The sequence below is a fragment of the Procambarus clarkii genome, chromosome 14 (assembly GCF_040958095.1).
Source record: "Procambarus clarkii isolate CNS0578487 chromosome 14, FALCON_Pclarkii_2.0, whole genome shotgun sequence".
In the NCBI taxonomy this organism is placed as follows: Eukaryota; Metazoa; Arthropoda; class Malacostraca; order Decapoda; family Cambaridae; genus Procambarus; species Procambarus clarkii.
The window spans coordinates 6628228-6651346 of NC_091163.1; the positions used below are offsets into that span (position 1 = coordinate 6628228).

A 23119-nucleotide genomic window follows, 5' to 3' on the forward strand; every position below is an offset into this window, starting at 1 on the left:
TAATGAATGTTGCATTATTAAAAAAATAACAATGTTCTTCAAGTATTGACTTGTATTTCTTTGTAGCACAGAGTAGTTAATTTCAAATATTCATATACTGTTATTCCTTATGCTTAAGCCAACGTCACAGCCGTAAAACAAAAGCACCGAACATTTCAAGGATTACGTATATAACATTGTTAATTAGTTATTGATTTGTTATTTGTTATTTATTTACTAATATATAAGAAGATACAACGAGTTATTAATTTCATTATGCCCAGGAGGGCTAGTTTATTGGTGAGCGCCACTAATTGTGTGAGTGAATATAATTTATAGTGAATCTTTCTCTACCATAACAACAACAAGTGCAGGTACACGCAGCCTGTGGCAAGGGGCAACAAGAGGTTAAATTCTAACAGGCGGCACATTTGATGTAACTGGTTACACCAGTGGGTGACAGATAGGTCGACAAGGTCATGACCACACGATCTACTGCCGTAAATTGAGGCAGAAAGAGGCGGAATGGCTTAAGTAAGGCCATTGAGTGTGAGTGGTTGGAGAGACAGACCCAGTGTGGTTCAGCTGTAATTACCTAAGTGTAGTTACAGGATGAGATACACACAGAAATCACAATAGTGTGATATATCAAATGAACAAATCTTCAAGGGCTGTGATGAGGGTTCGAACCTACGCACGGGATGTTCCCAGATGCGACTTACGTCATCTGTACCATGACATGGTAAAGGAATTGCAACCTGGAGTGCTACTGCCCTCACGAGGATCCCGAAGCACAATCGGGGTTTCACACAATTGTGAAGCGCAACCCCGATTCTGCTTTGGGATCCTCCAGAGGGCAGTAGCACTCCAGGTTGCAATTCTTTTATCATGTCGTGCTACAGTTGACTAAGGCACATCTGGTAACATCTCTTGCATAGGTTCGAACCCTCATCACGGCCCTTGTGGATTTGTTTATAGAATGAGAGCTATGCTCGTGGTGTCCCATATTCCAAGTATTCTTTGTCATGTAACGCTTTGAAACTACTGACGGTTTTGGGCTCCACCACCTTCAACCGTCTACAACTCTGTTTGCGAAAGTGAATTTTCTTATATTTCTTCAGCAGCTTTCTTTAGTTTAAATCTTTGACCTCCTGTTCTTGGGAATTCTTCTCAATCAATTTTATCGTTTCCTGTTACTATTTTGTACATGGTGATCATATCGCCTTTTTTTCTCCTATCTTCTAGTTTTGGCATATTTAATGCCTCTAGCCTCTCTTCATAGCTCTTGTCCTTTAGTTCTGGGAGCCATTTAGTTGCATGTCTGCACCTTTTCCAGTTTGTTGATGTGCTTCTTAAGATATGGGCACCATACAACCGCTGCATATTCCAGCTTTGGTCTAACAAACATTCTGAACAATTTCTTTAGTATTTCTCCGTCCATTTATTTAAAAGCAATTCTGAAGTTAGTAAGTGTAGCATAGGCTCCTCACACGATGTTCTTTATGTGGTCTTCAGGTGATAGTTTTCTATCTAGAACCACCCCTAGATCTCTTATCAGAATTCTTTAAAGATTTCTCACATAATTTAAAGGTTTTGTGGGGTCTGTGTTCTCCTATTCCACATTCCATAACATGGCATTTATTCACATTAAATTCCATTTGCCAAGTGGTGCTCCATATACTTATTTTGTCCAGATCTTCTTGAAGGGCATGACAATTATTTATCTTAAGGTTCTCTTGAGATGATTTTTGGGCTTAGTGTCCTCGTTTTTGTTACACACACACACAGTAAGCAGCCTGTAGCAGCTGTCTAACTCCCAGGTACCTATTTACTGCAAGGTGGACAGGGGCATCATAGTGAAAGAAACTGCCCATTTGTTTCCACCTTGCACCGGGGATCAAACCCAGAATCTTAGGACTACAAATCCCAAGCGCTGTCCACTCAGCTGTCAGGCCCCAGAGGAAATAAGATTTGTTTTTGCAGGGATATTCCTGCACGGGCCCTAAGCCTCTGGCTGGCGTACTAAGTGTTGCTTGTTTCTGTTTTATTTGGGGCGGAGTATGAGTATTTATGACTCGTATGGTCGCTTCAGTAAGATTTTGTCCCATGTGTTTAACAACTTCTTCTGCTCTGTTGAATCCAAGTTGAAATCTTAATGGATTTGTAACTCTGCACTGTGTTAGATAATGTTCCAGTGGTCTGTCGGGCATTTCTCCACAGTGCTGACATTTCCTCTCATCTTCCAGTACTTGTAAGCCTATTTCGCATGCACATGGGTATCCAAGCCTGATACGATGTAAGTGTACTTCTGTTGTTCTACTGTTCCCTTTCATCAAACTAAGTGGTTCATAGTTGGTTGAATTCTTGTACCAACCTGCAGATCCTGATGTTGCAACTGCTGTGTTGTGGTCACTGTACATCTTTTGCATTGCTCTGTTTCTAATTACTTTCTTAATCTGTGATAGACTCTGTGGTATGTAAATGTTTACATTTCTTATCTTAGTTGCAAGTTTTGCAGCTTCATCTGCAATGTCATTTCCTATTATTCCCACATGACCTAGCACCCAGTTGATACGTACCCGACAGCCTTGATGTTTGAGTGTTTGCATTAATGATATGACATTTGTGATCAGATGGATGTTATCACGCATGTGTTCTTGTTGCAAGGTTTCAATGGCAGTTTTCGAATCTGTATGTATAATAACAGGTTGTCAATGTTCAGCAAGAGCATGTTTGAAATAAGAAATCAAAGTTTCTTATCTTTCCTATTATCTTAGCATCATCACCAAACATGTTCATATAATTCTGTGTTCCATCTGGTAGATTGTTTATGTAGACAATGAACAGTACTGGTGTAAGAACTGAACCCTGTAACACTATACTTGTGACATTTCTTCAGTCCAATACATTGCCTCTGATTACTGTCCTCATTTTTCTGACACAATTTTTCTTCCATGTTAGAAGCCTACCTGTTACTCCTCCAATATGTTCCAGTTTCCAGAACAACCTCTTATGTGGAACTGTTGAAAGCCTTTTTTTTTAGGTCCAGATAGAAGCAAGCAACCCAACCATCTCTTTCCTGTAAAATCTCTGTGGCTCTATCATAGATAGTTAGTAAATTCGTTACACAGGATCTTCGAAATCGATAACCATACTGTCTGTCTTATGATATTGTTTTTCTCCAGGTGTTCTACCCATTTAGTTTTAATTATTTTTCCAATATTTTGACTATTACACTTGTCAATGGTACAGGTCTATAATTGAGGAGGGTCTTCCCTGCTGCCACTTTTGTAGATTGGAATTATGTTAGCCTTATTCCACACATCTGATAGGACTCCTGTACACAGGAATGCCTGAAAAATCAGTTTAAATGGAATGCTGAGCTCAGGTGCACATTCTCTCAGAACAAATGGTGAAACTCCATCTGGACCAACTGCTTTGCTCTTACTAAGATCCGTGAGCATTTTTTCACTTCGTCTCTAGACATCTGTATGTGCTCAATGTTGTTCTCTGGAATTCTTATTGTGCCTGGTTCTCTGAAGGTTTCATTGTGTACAAACACACTTAGGAACTTTTTGTTTAATGTTTCACACATTTCCTTTTCCATGAATCTGTTTCCCCTTTTCAACCACTGAAAATTATCCTTTACCTGCAATTTGTTGTTGATGAATCTATAGAATAGGCCTGGTTCTGTTTTACATTTGTCCGCTGTCCCTTTCTCCACAATTCTTTCTGCCTCTCTCCTCACTGCCGTGTAGTTGTTTCTCGCATCTTTGTATCGCTGGTATGTTTGAGGGTTTGACCTCTTTCTATATTGATTCCATTTTTGTGTCTTTTGGTCTCTGGCCCTCTCATAATTTCTGTTGAACCAATCCTGTTTTCTAGGTCTGCATCTCTCCTTTGGTATAAATTTGTTTGTGCCTTTATCATATATTTCACAAAACTTGACACTCATCTCATTTACTTCAATGCCTAACAGCAAGTCTTTCCAGTGAAATTCCTTAACCCTTGCACTGCTCACCTATTTTCGGCAAAAACGTCTTGGTGCAATTGTCAAGGACATATTTTTGTTATTTTTACAAATGTTCAGGTAAATTTAATGTCAAAATGTTTCCAAAGTCAACTATTTACATTTCAAAACACAAATAGTGATGAAAACATTAAAAAACATTAAAATATAGCCAAATTAAAAAACAAAATGCACAACTCTCTGAGCGCCTAAAGGCGCTTTGCGCAGTGCAGTGGTTAAAGAAATTTTTAAGTTCCCAAAAATGTTTTTTCCTAAAATCAGGTTTTTCAACTGCTTCAACCTCCTCATTTTCTTTTAAATTATAATGCATTGCATACTTTATTCCCAAAAAGGCATGGCCACTTTTACCCAAGGGAGGAAGGTACTGAATGTCAAATATCTCTTCCTTTTTCCTGGTAAATATCAAATCCAGCATGGAGGGAATATACCCCAGCTATGTGGGTAGACTGGTGTTTAATGATTTTGAAGAGGCACAGTGATGGTAAGGGTTCTTCTTGTGCCGACATGTTTAGCCTGAGGGGACCACTATCTCACTATAGTGGCCTCGACGAGGACAGGAAACCGGTGGCTTGTCAAACATCCCCAATTTGTCCTGATGTATATGACCCTAAGGATGAAGAGGTATCTCCTGTTTGGTGGGGAAGGGGGGGGGGGGGTAGAGAGCTTGAGTGAGGCTGGAATTTAGTGGGTGAGGGCGGTAAGCAGGAATAAGGCCTGGATTGACTGTATGCACTGTAAAAAGGCTTATAGCCTCTTGTGTGAGAGTTGGAAACTTGACCAATGATTCTGTATTCCCAACCATGCTCTATCTGTGTCCACCTGACCTTGTGTTGGTCACAGCTTGCTGTTCACTTGGTAGGTTGATCATCATTTGGTCTGATGGGGAAACGCACTGCTTGCTTTTAGCTGTCCTAAATAATTTGTGGAAACGTTGGGGAACATGTATTAATGTAATTACAGATATCAATAATGATTAGTGAATAGATTGCAGGTGTTATTAGCGATTATGGGATTATGGAGAACTTATAGGTAGTTGCAATAGAATTTCTTGACATGTGAAATAATTTTTTGATAATTTAAGTAACTGGCACATTAAGAGATAATGTGGTTTGCTACAGTACTGTATATTATATCAGGCATGTACTGTAACGGACGTTCTCAGCCCAGGACTGAAGGAGATGGACAAGTGGACTTCCATATTAGTGATGTTGTAAATAATGCCTTCAGGAAGGAAGTATTCCATCCTTTGGAGGAGCTGGTATTCTTCCTTTTCCAAGATTATGCACAAGTAGGTGGGCAAATTTTCCTTAATAATGGTCTATTATAATAAAAGAAAAAAATAGGATAGGCATACAAAATACAATATTTTATTACATTTTATTATTTGTTATTTCTAATATTTTTACACAACTCAGGTTAGGACTTGCCGCTCTGTAAGAAGGTAGTTGACGCGCCTAATCCATATTTAACATATCTAAACAAACAACACTTTTATCCACCTCTTGAAATCCAAACAACCAAGCAAACATCGGGACTGGTTTGTCCATTTTTGTTGATGTGTTTGGATGTGTGAGTGCACTCGCTCTCACAGTTTTTATATAGACTCTGCTGCTGCTGCCAGCGCTGTCATGCGACGCCCCCCAACATGACGCCTGGTGCCGTGTGATGCTCGCAGTATAGTTTATAAACACGTGTGACATATCTTTTGCTTCGTATATGTACAAGTTAACAACGGGTGTCTTTGACAGCATATGATTCTGGTGCAAGAGGAGCCCTCAGCACCCAGGACGAGGTCGGAGGCGTGCACGACAGCCATGATTTTAATATATTATGATGCATTCCTCACGTGAGCACAAAACTGACGGACTTGTACATACAACCATCCACATGACACAACACACACCCACTAACTCCACACCTGATCACATCTCACTTTCTGATTTTGTCTCTACGTGCTGGTTAAGTTAGTCTCTCCTCGCGTGATCATTTATATATCTACATTAAACATTATCTGGGGAGGACTAATGCCACAAAAGAAATTATTTATAATTGGGTGATATATAAACAATAAGCTCTCAAATAAAGGCAAACAAAAATCCCAAACTGAAATAAGATCAAGGGTGGAGTTTGCAGGGGAATATTTTGTTATTTTACTTGAGAGAGGGAGAAGAGTGTGGGTGATTCCAGACACAGAGGAAGGGGGGGCATATCAACCAGGGCGGGACTAGTTCGTTTCAACCTTCTAAGCCCTTCTTCGGTAAGGCTCTCGGTCCACTGTCTGAGTGAACCTATTCATAAATTATTTTGATGCTTTTTCCCTCAAGATAAATATTTGTTCTAATTACATTACTTACGAATTACTATAATTAGTTGTGACCACAAGAAACAATAATTTAAAAGTGCCAACTCTACTATACTAGAAATTTGATACGACATACACCATTCTGTCGCAGGAATGCCATATAAAGAGGTTTAAAAGGATCTAAAGCTCATCTCATCATGCATAGAGGATCCGGCCTAGTAAAAAAGTTATGCCATTAATGATTAAAACTTTACCATATTATTAGATTCTTAAATATCATCTGCCACATGTTTTGCTTGTCACTCTTGAGTACTCAACATCAGGATCATTTTCATCACATTTTTGCGATACATTACATTTATGCCACAAACAGTATCAGAAAATAATATATTTATAATGCAGTGGATTCATTTTTTTTCAGGCTTTGCTTTGCTCTTGTTTAGGATACATACATACACTTTTATACAGAAATATAGACATACAAAGCAATGACGCACGTAAGGTTGTAATATATACCTTCAGGTAAATTTGAAGAGATTGCGACAGACAGCATCATATACCAGTTTGCTAATTCCATGGCTAAGTCTGAGGAAGCTGGAATGCAGAATAGAAAATGTCAATGATCAGTAATAATGCAAAAAACTGAGGTTATGTGAAGGCCGGTGGAGGGGTGGAGTGAGCGAGGTACAGTGCGGAGTGCAGGGCAGCTACACTCTTGCACCACGTCAATAAAACACCTGAAATGGTGTTATAAATCATTCAACAATAGGGAGCAAAAGAACATTTGCAAATAAAGTGAAAGATGAAAATATTTTTAAGGATAAAGAGAAGCAAAAGGAACCAGAGAGAGAGAGATCAATTTGGGTCAAGACAAAGGACGGCACCCCACTAGAAAGCTCTTGGGAGTCCCTGATTATATTGTAGACAAGAGAGCTATCCATTGACTCGAGCCTAACACAGTCTTCCCCCCAAGTTGGGTTGTGTTGCCTTGTGTTCCTTTCACAGTTGAAAATACATAGAACAAGCTCCCTCATACCCCATCCCCAGATATGTTACCCCATTTACTAGTCCCAGAGAATAAACCTTTCATATGAACCATAATCAAGTTACCCTTTGAATAATACCCCTCATATTAAACCTCCTTCCCTCCTCCCCCCTCCCCAAACCTTCCCTCGATCAGGCATATTCCTTAAATAAGGTCTGTGGAAGACCCCATTTGTTCTTTTTGTATGAAGCTTGTTGTAGCCTCCTTAGAGGGTAAACATTGGAGAGACCCAGAGCAACCCCATCTGATGAACCCCAGAGAACAGCCCCATCTGATGAACCCCAAAGAACAACCACATCTGATGAACCCCAGAGCAACCCTGTCTGATGAACCCCAGAGAACAACACTGTCTGATGAACCCCAGAGCAACCCCATCAGATGAACCCCGGAAAAGTGCACTAAATTAATTCCACATCAATCCTCTGTACGTTAGCCCTGGAGACAAACATTCATTTTGGGTCCCATAGATACTTTTTATAAATGATCCCTAAAAAAAAAAAAAGAAACTTCCTTAACCGAGCCCTGCAAAAAAGCCTCCTAGATGATCCCAGAGAAGATGTTTTCCTTAGATGAGAGTGCAAGTAAGATCAGAAGTAGTGAGATGAAGATGGAAGATTGGTCATGCCTACTCGAGTCTTCTCTTCTGAATTCTTGAGTATTAATAAGCAAGAGTGAATGAATGTGTGCGTGTGCACACGTATAGGGTGTGTTTGCTTTGTGAGAACATTATCAACTGGACTGGACTTGGAACTGGTCTACAATACACCAAAATGTGGCAATGGATGAGGATTGTTGTTGAGAAACAGGCCGGACCCTGTCCCCATCTAATATGAGATAATGTGCACATAATTTTAACAACATAGCCTCACACTCCTCCAGTAAAATATCACACCCAAGACAAAAATAAAGAGTTGACGGAAGTCACAGACTGATGTGTTATATCTGGGCTGACCATAGTGTTAAACACCTCTCAGAGGCCACATCATCATTGGGGTATATTTCATGACCACTCGAAGGCCATTGGTCATACCAGGTTTCACTGCCTCCGATCTTAGCCAACACGTTTCCTATATGCAACCTCCTGTGTCTACAGGCCTATCAAATATATTCATCCTAATTCAGACAAGATTAAAATGGACTCAGTTTTTATAAAATTAATTTACAATAGTTTTAAGCTAAAATAATTTGAGGTAAAGTAGCGATATGGGGCAGTAAGGAGTTGCTACAGTGCGAGACATAACTCTACACGAACCTCTACCCTCCCTGCACTAAGTAATCCAGTAGTGTAAAACCTGTACTGGCATGAACATTAGAACACCATAGTGATGTCACACACCATCAACACCATATATAAAACAACATTTTGTATCTTATTTTTGCTAGGATAAGTTAGGTTAGGTTGGGTTGGGCTAAGATAAGTTTGGTTTGGTTAGAATGGGTTAGATTGGGTTTGGTTAGGTTTGTTTATAGTGGCTTCAACGTACAAACATACATCATACATAGGGGGGGTACATACTTTCTCAGATCTTAGACTCCACTCAGTAGACCCTACTCAAGTTTCCATGCTGTTATAAACTATTTTTGTTCAACAATTCCTATCAAAAAAGTAGTTAAAAAGGCTCAATAGCAATAATGAATGATGCAATGACTCACAGGGCTTTGATAAAACATACAAGGTATAGCAGATACTCAATGAACATATAAATTATATATATATATATAAAGTCTATATGGCACCTTGAACCCACGGTCAGCTTACACAAGGTAAGAAATACACTTGTGAACACAAGAAAGGACTATAATAATATTGGGGGTTTCCTCATTTATACCTATTATGTCTGGTGTCTAGAGAAGAACATGTGAGAGTAGATAGATAGACCTAATTAGGTTACTGTACATTCATGTTTATAATGGAACATTGTCAATGTTTATACATGTTTACGTATCCTTTAATATAAACATTTACTTTCCGAAACATAGCAGATATATAAAATGAATGATTTCTCTATACTCAAATATTTGATGAAAGCCTAATGAAAACACTACTGCAAATGCTAACTTGCAAACACAATGCAGATTAAAATTCTCATTGGCTAGCATGAATGATGATGTCACTTGATTATCCAAAACTTTACTTATTCAAGGCAGTAAATCATAATTCCTACATCTACATAAATAAATAAATGAATAAAACAGTTAAATATACAAGTATAAACGAGTATATTGACAATACACATGTAAACTGAAATATAGACGCATAAATGCTGAAATATATTTTATCAGATAAAATATACACCACTGCCGAGCTCAATGTTTTGGAGAATCCAGTATTAAGTAATACATATGTATATGTAGTATACAAATGCTTCAGCTTATTTATGTTTAGGGGTGAGTTGGGGAGGGAGAGATGGGGGAAGGGGGTAAAAATACACCTTTATACCCTTATACAGAACTTTTTTTGCTTTTTCATCAAAATGTTCTTAATTTTCCTAAGGCAATTACAGACCCAGAAATGATGTGAGACATTTTGAATATTAGATTATGGGCAAAGTCTGACTGGACCAGACAGAGTTTGCCCTTCTGGTGCACCCCAGGGGACAAAACATGCTCAAACAATGATAAATTAACCTTGGACCAACGTTCCATCAACTATGGAAAACGTTTGCTCAACCTTGGATTAATGTTGCATCAACCTTGGAACAACTAGAGGTCAATCTTGGACCACCATTGCATCAACTTTGGAACATTAAAATAAACCTTGGATCAACATTGCTTCAACCTTTGAACAATGTACGATCACCTTAGCCCAACATTAAATCAACCTTAGAACAACGTCGATCCTGCGTTACATAGCATCATTTTCCCCACATTTGCCCCCTGGTGAAGTGGTTCTCTTTACTCAGCTACATTGTACCTCCATAGAGTTTTAATAATAATCTTTGGTTGAAGCCAGGATGCACATACCTTGTGCATCAAGGAAAGTCACCACTCAAAAGTAACTTCGAAATCATAAACGACAACAACATTTACTAATCTTCACTAATTAACAGAACAGCTTCTGCCGCTTCCTCGCTGGGACCGCTCGAGTGCTATAGTTGTTTCTCTCAATAGTCCCTGGCTCTAAGTGCTAGTACTAGTTAACCTGGACCCAACAGCTAGTACTAGGTAACACAGCCCAAGAGCTAGTTAACACAGCCCAAAGCTAGTATTAGTTAACATTTTATTAAAAAAAAATCCCTGCTAGTTTCTGGCCTAGTAAGACATCTCTCTCTTTATCAGGTCTTTACCTTTAACATCTAGCTGGTGCACTAGTTAGCCTAGTAACTGGTTCCTTAGTCAGGTGGGCCTGAAGACTAACTAGAAGACTATTCTGGAGGGTCTCTTGAGCTAGCTCCTTCAGCAGCCATACTATAGACAGCGTCTTGGAAGTGAGAAAGGCGACAGGTTGATATTGGTACCCCCCGAAAGGGGTTGAGGCATTATACGATACAAGATATCTATGGAAACCCAAGTGTGGCAACAACCTCAGTAGAAGACAAGAGATGCAAGCTCCACCTGGCTGCATGCACCCTCCCCAAGCTCTCTGTTGAGCTTGTTGAAGAGCTCGAACTCAAACTTCATATAGAGATTCAGTAGATTAAGCCTTATGGATTACTGTTGATCTCTCAAAACAAATTCATAATTGATTCATTTTCATAAAAAAAAATGTAATTTAAAATATGACATGAGACTCTCTTTAGTTGTTTGGTACATTGTAGTAGCCTAAACCTTGTGCAGCCAGATGGAGCACATCCAGAAGTGGTGTAGGAAATAGTTTGATTTGCTCTGAGGAATCTCCTGTGGCTGTGGCTCTGGTCATTTACGCTAGATTTATTCTGTATAACATGGCGGCCCACTTCTCTCGCAGACATTAGGAATTTGTTGCAAATTTGACATTTTTGTCATTTCCATTAATTTATAATCTTCAACATGCAAGATGACGTCCGACCGAATTCCTATAAAGCTCCTGGAATGATTCACTTAAAAAAAATGATCTCTGGACTATTTAACTTAATTAATAAGTAGAATATTTTATATTTCTTTACACAGAGTCATTAAGTTCACTGTCGACACTCTAAGCCTGATAGCTCTACCTTATTCTTCATCCTAACTATAAATTGTTGATTATCTTAATACACAAAAAATGTTGTTGCAAATATCATGAAAGGGCTTTTATACAACTATAACCTGGTCTAATAACAGGAAACGTTTATCAAGAACCACAGTTCACTGAACAAAGTGAGGAATTCGGTCCTGCTTTGTAGATCCAGCACTGTTATAATGTTTATATCCTCAGTTCTGAAGAGTTTGCTCAGTCTTCTGGGTTTTGTAGAGGCCATCTTGCTCCCTCTCAGGCTACCGGTGACACCCAACTGCAATAAACATACAATGATGTTAAAAGTAGTTTCACAATATATATATATATATATATATATATAAATATATACAGTACAGTATGTGTGTCTGTATATATAATATATATATATATAATGTTGAATATAACTGAAAGGGTAAGATTAATGATTCTAACACGAATCTTCTCAATATTTCTTACGTTTTTCTTCAGTGTCGATGGAAGTAGAAAAATAAAGTCTACAAAGTTCATTTTCACATTATGGTCTGACACCTATCGATGCATTTAACAAGGCACGCCTTACATTCTCAAAGACAAACTTACAATGCCTTAGCAAGAGCTTATATTCTCTTGTGGTGAGGTGGTACAGGACATAATTGAGATGAACAGGTGGATGGAACATAATGGATATTATTAGGGCCATTATTAATAGCCTATGTTCGTGCTTCTACTGTCTGTGTGTTGGTTTGGGGGTCATGAAGTGGGTAGAATGTACTTATGTGTTAACTGGTTGTTGATTACTGGTCTTGACTTTTTGATGTGTTGGGCCACGCTAATGTCCAATCTTCAGCGAGGGCAGTCTACACATCAAAAAGTCAAGACCAGCAATCAACAACCTGTTAACACATACTGTTAACAAATTCTCCCCACTTCAAGTCCCCAAACTGCTGGGAGGTCAGGTACATACAAATAGGTGAGGGGTGAGTAATAAAAGTAAGAAGCATGGGTCAATAATCTATACCTACAAAGATTAGTCAGGTGTTGTGGGCATGACGTTTTGGGCAGCGACATAATCATTGGCAGCTTCGTGTTCCGGCCTTGCTCTCGCTCTCACGGTGGTAAAGTATACTATGTTATTTGAGTATACTGTATATGATGGGTTGGTTAACTTTTCTGTGATGGGCTTCAAGAAGGTTCTTTCCTCTTACATCTTGTGTTTTGTCTAATATGCAGGTGTTTTTATTAAGCATTTCTCTTGTTAGGGTGATGTCATTTGGTTTCTCTCATGCGATTTTTAGGGGCACCTGATTGAAGATGACAGGTCAAGCACATTGTGAGCTTGGTTGATGTCATACCTATGTACAGTACTTAGATTGAAGATTGTCCTTTGTGGGGGCAGGTGGACATGTATACCACGTTCAACTTCTGTAAAGGGTTCTTAGTTGGTTTCAGCCTGTTTTTAATGAGGAGGTCAGAGGTCTTCTTTGTTTTATAGTATATGATGATGACAATGTTTTGGTTAGGGGTTGTGATTTTTACTCCTTTACAAGTGATTTCTTTCATTATTCAGAAAGAATAATGAAAGAAATAATCCGTTATATGGAAAAATAATGAAACAAATAATAATAGATAACAGCTTTGGGTGTGATAGCCAAAGACTGGTTAACCCAACTGCTGAAATGCAATCCAATGATAAGGAGGCGGCATAGGTCCACTACATGGAAGATGAGGATAGGGCACAGCAATGAGGAAGCGAGTAGTAAATGTTCAGTTATAGTTCCAAACTGCCATGACAGGATCTCCTTACATGTCATCGAAGAGAAGAACATTGCTATCATCGCGTACTTCCTGAGGTTATGGGCACAGGGGTAAGCTCTTAGGGTGACTGAATCTCTGCTCGCGATGAAACAGCCGAGAGATGTGACTAATAAATGAGAACAAACACACAGACATTAACGCTAGAAGCTCAAGATACCTGAAGAAATCTGTGAAAGGCCGTCATAAAGTACAGTATAAGGTATAGTTAATTCCCAGATAAATTAAACCAGAATAACAAGAACCGGGGCTGTAGATGTACAAAATTGTCACCCGAGTCAAACGTTGAAAACTCGGCACACCGAAGGAGAGCATGGAGCTCACCAACCCAACTCAAGTGCAGAAAGAACCTGGACTGGAGGTCAAAATGTCCAACATGACATCCAATTATTAAGATGTTTGAAATGGAGCATGTGGAAGATGTAAATATGTTTGACTTGGGCAAAACAACAGAGGAAAGAGTAGGCCTAGACTGAACTCCAACAATAGAAGTTCCAATAGAACTGACCAACTCTATTTGATTCTGAACACGAGAAAAAGTTCTGAAATATGATAGAAGAATGTAAATGCCATGTTGACCAGATCACACACTAGAAAGTGAAGGGACAACGACGTTTTGGTCCGTCCTGGACCATTCTCAAGTCGATGATCGACTTGAGAATGGTCCAGGACGGACCGAAACGTCGTCGTCACTTCACTTTCTAGTGTGTGGTCTGGTCAACATACTTCAGCCATGTTATTGTGACTCATCGCCTGCAATGTAAATGCCATGATTCATTTGATGTTGGCTTCAGGAGACAGGTTCAGTGTGATATAAACCTCCAGGCATTTTCACAGATTCTAGGACGATTTCCTCTTCCATTCAGTAGCCTGCATCAGGACTCCTGACTCGCAGCAACCAGTTTTGTTACTATGAACTTACAATTATTAACACTATGCACTTAAACTCTAGTTGCCACTAGGACCAACCAATCTTTTAGTGTGCTATTTGGTCAGATAAAACAGTGTTGCCATAACCTACCCGTTTACTTCTGCGTTAAGATGGCGTCTGCCTCCTCCGGGTCCTTGAGCGTGTGCCACTGCGCGATAGGTCGACGCGGGGAGGCAAGCATGTCAGACCAGTGGCGGAGCTCTGTGCCCGAGGCGTTCATGCCCAGCACGCACCGCCCGATGGGCTCAGAGGTGCCAATCCTATCGTAGTCCACCACCGTCACTTGCAAATTCACCTTCTGCAGGCCGGAATAGAAGACCCTAATTAATAACACTGCGACTTAGGGCTTGGGTAACCCAAGAATGGGTTGGCCCAGTGGGAGTGACCCACTGGGGAATGACTAGTGTATCCCAATGAGGGTGGGCTGGTGTGACTAAGTGGGAGAGGGCTGGGCTGACTAGTGGGGATGACATTGTGTGGTGACTTAGTGTATGAGGGGTGGTCATGTGATCCCACTGGGAGTGACCTAGTGTGGAAAGGCTGGGTTGACCCCAGTGTGGGTGAGCCTGGGTGACACAGTGTGGGAGGACTTGGGTGATATAAGCAAATATAATCAACCATCACGAAACAAGGTCAACTCACCTGAATCTGTTCAAAGGGAATCTCGAAGGAGAAGGATTCATTATAGTAAGGGTTGAGAGTACACTTCTTGATGCTTGTCTTCTTCTTCTTGAGCCGCTTTCCGTTCTGAATCAGACAGATCTTCACGTACGGATCTGCCGACACACGAATGACAACCGCTTGTACTCATCAAGACACATACACAATGCATGAACAAACAGGTGACTGCATCTAGATCTCAGTCAGCAAGATATATCCCTTGGCAGGATATACCCCTTGATAGGAAATATCCCTCAGAAAGATGTGTCCCTCGGCAAGATGTATCCCTCAGCAAGATGTATCCCTCAAAAAGATGTATCCCTCAGCAAGATCCTCTGCTGCCGGCTGAGCCCACCAACATACACCATGATGTGCTGGTGCTTTCTACTGAACGTGAGGCACATATCTACTTTCTACCTTTGTGTAGAAAGGGGTAGATATGCATCTACTATATATATCGCGCTATCCTGGTCCAGGATTCGCCGAGCATTTATTTTCAAAACCTGACGTATTTTCCTCAACCATGGTGGGTTTGTTGACACTTACTAAACAGTTTATGAGCTCCAAAGCACTAAGAAGTTGTTTGTACCGATGATAACTTTGAGTTGTGAAGTTTGGACGCTTGTAAACTGTTTAATAAATGTAGACAAAGTCGCCATGATTAAGGAGAGATGTACGTATAGGTTTCGTAAGTGGTTGGATAAATATCCTGACCCCTGGTGTATTTAGCCATATATCAACACTGTGTAATGTGTATTCATGTGGTCAATTCTTTAACAACAATATATTCACGAGGAGTCTTTACTTAATGCAATACAAGGTTTTGTGTTGGTATAACTTAGGATAAACTTAGGTTAACTTTGGTTAAATTTGTGAAAAAGCCAGATATCCCTCTACAGATTAGGTTAGGGGTTAGATTGGCTTAGGTTGAGTTAGGTAGATTAGGTTAGAATAGGCTATGTTAGGTTAGATTAGGTTAGGCTAAATTAAATTGTTGAAAAAAAAAGACAAGAAAATGTGGATTGGGGGTTCTGACCTGATAAGCCTCCAACGTCCATCTTCTTGAGGTTCTTGGCCTCGAGGATAACCACAGTGAGCTTGCCGGCCGTAGGCACGTAGCGCAGGGAGAAGCAGATGTCGCCCAGCTTGTTGTCCTGTCCACAGCCCCGCACCAACAGTCCGTTAGAACCTCACCAACACTCCTCACTCGCCTCCTCCACTCAGTTATACTCATGAATCATGGCTCACTATTACATTAATGATGATAGCTCTCTCTATGTATATGTATATACTGTATTCACAAACTGAGGAAACTCAAAATATTGTCTATATTGTCTTATTATGTATGATACACTAATGAATATTTAAAGAAATACTAGTCTGACCATCCATATCCCCTTCCTGGCCGGGACTCGCCAAGCATTTACCTCTCCACTTACGGAACCTGTTCATCTTTCCACAATCATGTGGCGGCATAGTGTGAATTTACTAAACAGTTTACGAGCTGGGAAACGCTACGAGATCGTTCTCGACTCGAGGTTATCATTCTTGTAGACTACTGCGTAGGGCTCAGGTGCTCATAGACTGCTTAATAAATGCAAACTATGATTCCACAACAGAGGAGAGATGCACAGGTTTCGTAAGTAGATACTAAAGTGCTTGAGGACTCCTGCGCACTTGTACGACCTGCCTATCACTTCCACTAGCAATTATAGTGAGATCTTGAAACTAAAATATACCTAACATACACTATTTAACACACACACCTAACATATGGTCTAACTATCACTTGGATTAATTAACTTGTAACTTGAGGATTTACATATCATCTTGATTATTTCAAATAATTGATTATTTATTTTGAATCTGGAATATTTCACCATCATTTGGATTAATTAAATAACATATGGATTAATTAACTACTTTCTGGCCTGAGTTAATAACTATGCTGATAATTAGGACATGGATTAGCTACTATTTGGATTAACACCTAGTTTGGTTATGGCCTAAATTAGTTGTCATAGTTAACTACCTCACAGTGGTCCTGTATTTGCTTTCTAGATGGCTATCACTTGCTTTGCTAGCTATCTGCTGCTTTGTTATCTACTGCTTTGCTATTTATCTCTTACCTTGCTAGCGATCTCCTGCCTTGCTAGCTATCTCCTGCCCTGCTAGCTATCTCCTGCCCTGCTAGCTAAGTCCTGCCCTGCTAGCTATCTCCTGCCCTGCTAGCTATCTCCTGCCCTGCTAGCTATCTCCTGCTCTGCTAGCTATCTCCTGCCCTGCTAACTATCTCCTGCCCTGCTAGCTATCTCCTGCCCTACTAGCTATCTCCTGCCCTGCTAGCTATCTCCTGCCATACTATCCATCTCTTGCCTTGCTAGTTATTTCTTGCCCTGCTAGCTATCTCCTGCCTTGTTTTAACATCACTTATATTATACCAGTATCTCATAAGGTATTATATGGATGTTTTAGACACGGCACACATGAAGGTAACATCATCCACCATCCACATGGGAAGGTTATATATAGCCGTGGCAGCAGTGTGCAAGGGGGTTAGTATGCTGTCACGACTCAAAGGGGTCACACGCACGACCAAGGCTCCCTAACAAATCACTGCACCATGCATGGCAAGTCAACAACAACAGCCCCAAGGCGAGTGGAGTAACAGGTGTTGACCTGCCCGTCATGCGCCAATATATTTTAAACAAGTGAAATATGTGTGTCATGTATCATTGTGTCCTGCTGGCGAGGAGTAGACTTACACATGACCTAAAGCTTAAAGGTAAAAAATATGATGGCAAACAGCGGATGTCACGGACAAATTTCAAAAACAGGCGGAAGAGGAGAGCACCAAACATATATTGGTATTGTCATCATTCTGTATATAACATTTTGAAATATATATAAAACTCATGTTTGTCTTGTATGACAGTCTGAGGTAAGATAAGGTGGGGGGGAGGAACACTAGGTATCCCTTAAGTATAGTATTAACACTTGTCATGTCTCCATGGTAACCCCACGTCAACCATCTTGTAAGGAAACCAATTACAGTATTCTTTAATTTGTAGAAATGACAATTATAATTCCAAATAAGCTTGCACTATGGCGGATATCCTCGCAGGTTTATGAATGAGTCTGTTTCATCGTTACTAGAGACTATCGCAAGTGTGTCTGGCGTGGCATCTGACAGGTAGAGACCAGGTGCTGCCTCACACCTCACAGTGGGTGGTGAGGAGGTGGTCCCCTACCTCATACTGGGTGGTGAGGTGGTGGTTCCCTGCCTCACACCTCACAGTGAGGGGGGTGAGGTGGTGGTGGTTCCCTGCCTCACGCCTCACAGTGGGGGGGTGAGGACGGGGTTCCCCTACCTCTCGCCTCACAGTGGATGTTTGGCAGGTGGTCCATCATACCTCACACCTCACTGTGATTAGTTCTATGTATCCAAGATACAGCTCAACATGTATCTATGTGGCCAGGAGAGAACAGCATCCAGCAACTATGGGTCAAAGGTCCACCCTTGGAAGTACAGTATATTGCAATACAACATTTATCAAGGCTTTGTTCCTTTTTCGTCTTGAGTCATAGCCGCTTTCACCTGAATTAGCATTTGCTAATTCGGAGAACAAATAGTATCTTCAGTAACCTTCTTACAACACTCTGCAGACTTTATCAATGAGCTCATGGATAGTCAATACAAAAAACAATTAATAAATCAAAATCTATTGCTCAAGTGAGGGTGGTCTCAAATTCAGTTTTGCTGGTCAGTAAGGAAGACAGCCACACGTCCAACAGATGCTTATGGAATGTATTGAAAATGACGACGTTTCTGTCCCGGGGGGCGTTATGAAGCGTCACTTTTTATCTTGTGAGTTTCCTGTCTCAGGCACGCCATTGTGACTTGGTCCGTGCCTTACAGTGCATGTCTAAGCGCGTCACAGTGACTTGCGTGCCTTTCAGTGAGTTCTAGGCACATCACAGTTACTCAGTCCAAGCCTTAGAGTGTGTGTCTATGTCAGTGTTGGGTGGTCTTCACAGGCAGCCACGTACATTCACCCATCATGAAGCAAGTCAAAATATAACTTTGGTGTATGTTATAGAGCTTAAAGAGTATGGTTGTGTACGGTGACGTGCTCCATACACCATCGCTTATATCATAACAATACCATCACATCACCATACGTACCACACACATATTGATGTAGTGGGTGGGGAAAGGGCGAGGCAAATATAAGGTATAAGGTTAATATTTGTGAATAATGAGTCAAGTTAAATACATTTTATCAATACATTTTAAACCAACATTTGTTCAGTCTTTGTAATGTGATTTTTGTGAGAAACTCGAGTCCAACTTGTATGGTTGTAGAGTTCAGTCATCTGAGTTATATGGCAGGGGAATTAACTTAAAGGGTGAGGGAAGGTTGTTGGGGTACAGGTGGTAGTTAGTGAGTATCACCAGTGTTAATGACAGGTATGCGTGTTGGTGACTGCTGTGTGGGTGACTGGTCTTTGTTGATGACTGTTGTGTATTGGTGACTGGAGTGTTGTGGTGGCTGGTGTGTTGTGGTGGCTGGTGTGTTGTGGTGGCTGGTGGGTTGTGTTGGCTGGTGGGTTGTGTTGGCTGGTGGGTTGTAATTACCTAAGTGTAGTTACAGGATGAGAGCTACGCTCATGGTGTCCTGTCTTCCCAGCACTCTTTTGTCATATAACTCTTTGAAATTACTGACGGTTTTGGCCTCCACCACCTTCTCACCTAACTTGTTCCAACTGTCTACCACTCTGTTTACAAAAGTGAATTTTCTTATATTTCTCCGGCAGCTTTGTTTCGTTAGTTTAAATCTATGGCCTCTTGTTCTTGAAGTTCCAGGTCTCAGGAATTATTCCCTGTCAATTTTATCGATTCCTGTTACTATTTTGTATGTAGTGATCATATCGTCTTTTTTTTCTTCTATCTTCTAGTTTTGGCATACTTAATGCCTCTAACCTCTCCTCGTAGCACTTGCCCTTCAGTTCCAGGAGCCACTTAGTGGCATGTCTTTGCACCTTTTCCAGTTTGTTGATGTGCTTCTTAAGATATGGGCACCACACAACCGGTGCATATTCTAGCTTTGGCCTAACAAAAGTTGTGAACAGCATCGACTTGAGAATGGTCCAGGACTGACCGAAACGTCGTCGTCCCTTAACCTTCTAGTGTGTGGTCTGGTCAACATACTTTAGCCACTTTATTGTGACTCATCGCCTGCAAGTCGTGAACAATTTCTTTAGTATTTTTCCATCCATGTATTTAAAATCAATTTTGAAGTTAGAAGGTGTGGCATAGGCCCCTCGCACAATGTACTTAATGTGATCCTCAGGTGATAGTTTTCTATCTAGAACCACCCCTAGATCTCTTTCTTTATCAGACATCTTTAAAGATTTCTCACATAATTTATTGGTTGTGTGTGGTCTATGTTCTATTCCACATTCCATAACATGGCATTTATTTACATTAAATTCCATTTGCCAAGTGATGCTCCATATACTTATTTTGTTCAGGTCTTCTTGAAAGGCATGGCAATCATATAAGTTTCTTATCTTCCCTATTATCTTAGCGTCATCAGCAAACATGTTCATATAATTCTGTACTCCATCTGGTATATCGTTTATGTAGATAATAAACATTACCGGTGCAAGAAGTGAACATTGTGGTACTCCACTTGTGGCATGTCTCCAGTCTGATACTTTGCCTCTGATTACTGCCCTCATTTTTCTGTCATTTAAAAAAAATCATCCATGTTAGAAGCTTACCTGTCACCCCTCTAATATGTTCCAGTTTCCAGAACAACCTCTTATGAGGAACTCTGTCGAAAGCCTTTTTTTTAGGTCCAGATAGATGCAGTCAACCCAACCACCTCTTTTCTGTAAAATCTCTGTGGCTTCAATCATAGAAACTGAGTAAATTCGTTACACAGGATCCTCCAGATCGAAAACCATACTGTATATCTGATATTATATTTTTTTTTCTCCAGGTGTTCTACCCATTTAGTTTTAATTATTTTTTCCAATATTTTGACTATTACACTAGTCAATGATAAAGGTCTATAATTGAGGGGGGATTTCCCTGCTGCCACTTTTGTAGATTGGAACCATGTAGGAAAATTTTCCACACATCTGCTACAACTCTTGTACACAGGGATGCCTGAAAAATACTGACTTGTGGTGGTTGGTGTGTTGTGGTGGCTGGTGTGTTGTGGTGGCTGGTGTGTTGTGGTGGCTGGTGTGTTGTGGTGGCTGGTGTGTTGTGGTGGCTGGTGTGTTGTGGTGGCTGGTGTGTTGTTGTGGCTGGTGTGCTGTGGTGGTTGGTGTGTTGTGGTGGTTGGTGTGTTGTGGTGGTTGGTGTGCTGTGGTGGTTGGTGTGTTGTGGTGGTTGGTGTGTTGTGGTGGTTGGTGTGCTGTGGTGGTTGGTGTGTTGTGGTGGTTGGTGTGTTGTGGTGGCTGGAGTGTTGTGGTGACTGGTGAGGTACACCAAGGGAGTCAAGGTAAACCGTGGCCTTGTGTCTGATGGCCACGAGTCATTGTGTTGGCTGTCCTGCAAATAACGTTGTTAAAGCATGTGGGAAAATATACCAACAGGGAGCTTAAAGCTAATGATAAGAGAGAGCACATTAGTGGCGTAGATCTGCATATCACCCATAATTCAGGCGGTTGATTGTGGATGGTAAATAGAACCTCGTTAGTACAATGAGACTTACCGATGGAGAGAGAAGTCAGCAGCGAGAGATGAGTCTGTTGGACTCTATTCAGTCAGTGCTGGTGGCTCGCTAAGAACCTCACACCCTGCCTGCTCCACTCAACATTGCCATAACACTTGGAGGAATAAAGTCTCTGAATAACATTGCACCACTGTGGCAGACTAGTGACACCAGATCCAATATTCACTTGACATGAAGATGATTGACTCTACGGGACAACATTCGCCCCATGGTTGCAATGTTCGTTGGGGGGAATGAAATGAACACTAAGTATAGCTGAAGGTACCCAGGAAGCAAGTGTCTGGCTGCCATCGTCCTCGTGGCAAACAACAAGCAACATCTTAATTAGCCAACGATGGGTAACACCTTCAAAACAATCCAGTGAGGAAATAATGAGGTGGCAAAGCAAAGGGGGTAAGTGGGACGGAGTGAGTGGAGCAAACTCACAGCAAGACTTTATTCCTCGCATGAGTAACAGAGAGAAAATAAGTGAGAGAGAGGGAGAGAGACAGCTGAGAAACAGAGAGAGAGAGAGAGAGAGAGAGAACAAACAAACTGGAGATGGTTGTGCAGAGAGCGACAATACTTACGGCAAGAGGTATGGCGCCAGAGGTGGTGTGGAGGAACATGCGCACCAAGTGGTCAGAGAGGGGATGGAGCGAGCATTGACACACGACAAGCATGGCAGAGAAGAAAAAATGTGAAAAAACAGGAATTGTATTTCTCATCAAATCCAAGTCATCGCTTCTTTTTTTTTTTTTTTGTTATTCAATACAAACTGTGTTCATGACCTTGGCTTGGGTTAATGGAAGCTTATTTTGTAATTATAAATGGAATAATAATAAATAATAATATTAAGGAAGCTAGCATGGAAACTCGTATCAAAGTTGGTATCAAGAGGCATAAAGTGTGTTGCAATAATTAATAATAATATAATAATAATAATAATAATAATGGAGAAACTTAATACAATGCCGTAGTGCTTAAATGAAGGTGACTGAAAGACCCAAATTTATTTTTAAGTGTATTAAAAACCAAATTTTTGGATGTAAGTTACATCCTTTCTCCAGGTGCTGTATAAAATGTTCTTGAGAAAAGATGTGCAGCATATTACATCCAAAAATTAGGTTTTTAATACACTTAAACACAAATTGGGTCTTTCATTCGCCTTCAATAATAATAATAATAATAATAATAGAAGCATTAATTATTTTGGCTACTTCACCTGTTTCTACTATTACTACTACTGCACTGATAATGCTACTAAGACTACACCTGCCATAACTACTGCTACTTCCAATATGGCTATCAGTATATTAATGTTAATACTAGTGACTAATAATGCTAGCTCAATTTTGTTATTACTGTATCTTTATCAAAACTCCTATATCATCCAACAACCTTCTGACAGTGTTGTCACACCTATATCATCCCACAACCTTCTGACAGTGTTGTCACACCTATATCATCCCACAACCCCTGACAATGTTGTCACAGCTACTATACCATCCC

The 23119-nt window shown here is 40.5% G+C and overlaps 1 protein-coding gene and 1 long non-coding RNA gene across 7 annotated transcripts in view; one reads left to right on the plus strand and one right to left on the minus strand.

Moving 5' to 3' along the window:
- The first annotated feature begins 348 nt into the window (after window positions 1-348).
- Window positions 349-23119, plus strand: part of LOC123772151 (uncharacterized) — a 41064-nt gene continuing 18293 nt past the window's right edge. The window contains exons 1-2 of the long non-coding RNA XR_006774628.2: window positions 349-513; window positions 5146-5297. This is a non-coding gene — a long non-coding RNA (uncharacterized lncRNA). The remainder of the gene's footprint in view (window positions 514-5145; window positions 5298-23119) is intronic.
- Syt1 (Synaptotagmin 1) overlaps window positions 5372-23119 on the minus strand; it is a 76695-nt gene continuing 58947 nt past the window's right edge. For 4 of the 6 annotated variants that reach the window (XM_045765156.2, XM_045765122.2, XM_045765146.2 and 1 more), the window contains 4 exons: window positions 15913-16030; window positions 14859-14992; window positions 14307-14514; window positions 5372-11768 (listed from right to left, as the gene is read on the minus strand). In XM_045765156.2, coding sequence (XP_045621112.1) covers window positions 14311-14514; window positions 14859-14992; window positions 15913-16030 — 456 coding nt within the window. In that variant the 3' untranslated portion in view covers window positions 5372-11768; window positions 14307-14310. The remainder of the gene's footprint in view (window positions 11769-14306; window positions 14515-14858; window positions 14993-15912; window positions 16031-23119) is intronic. The other 2 variants (XM_045765136.2, XM_069324289.1) reach the window with 1 other exon arrangement.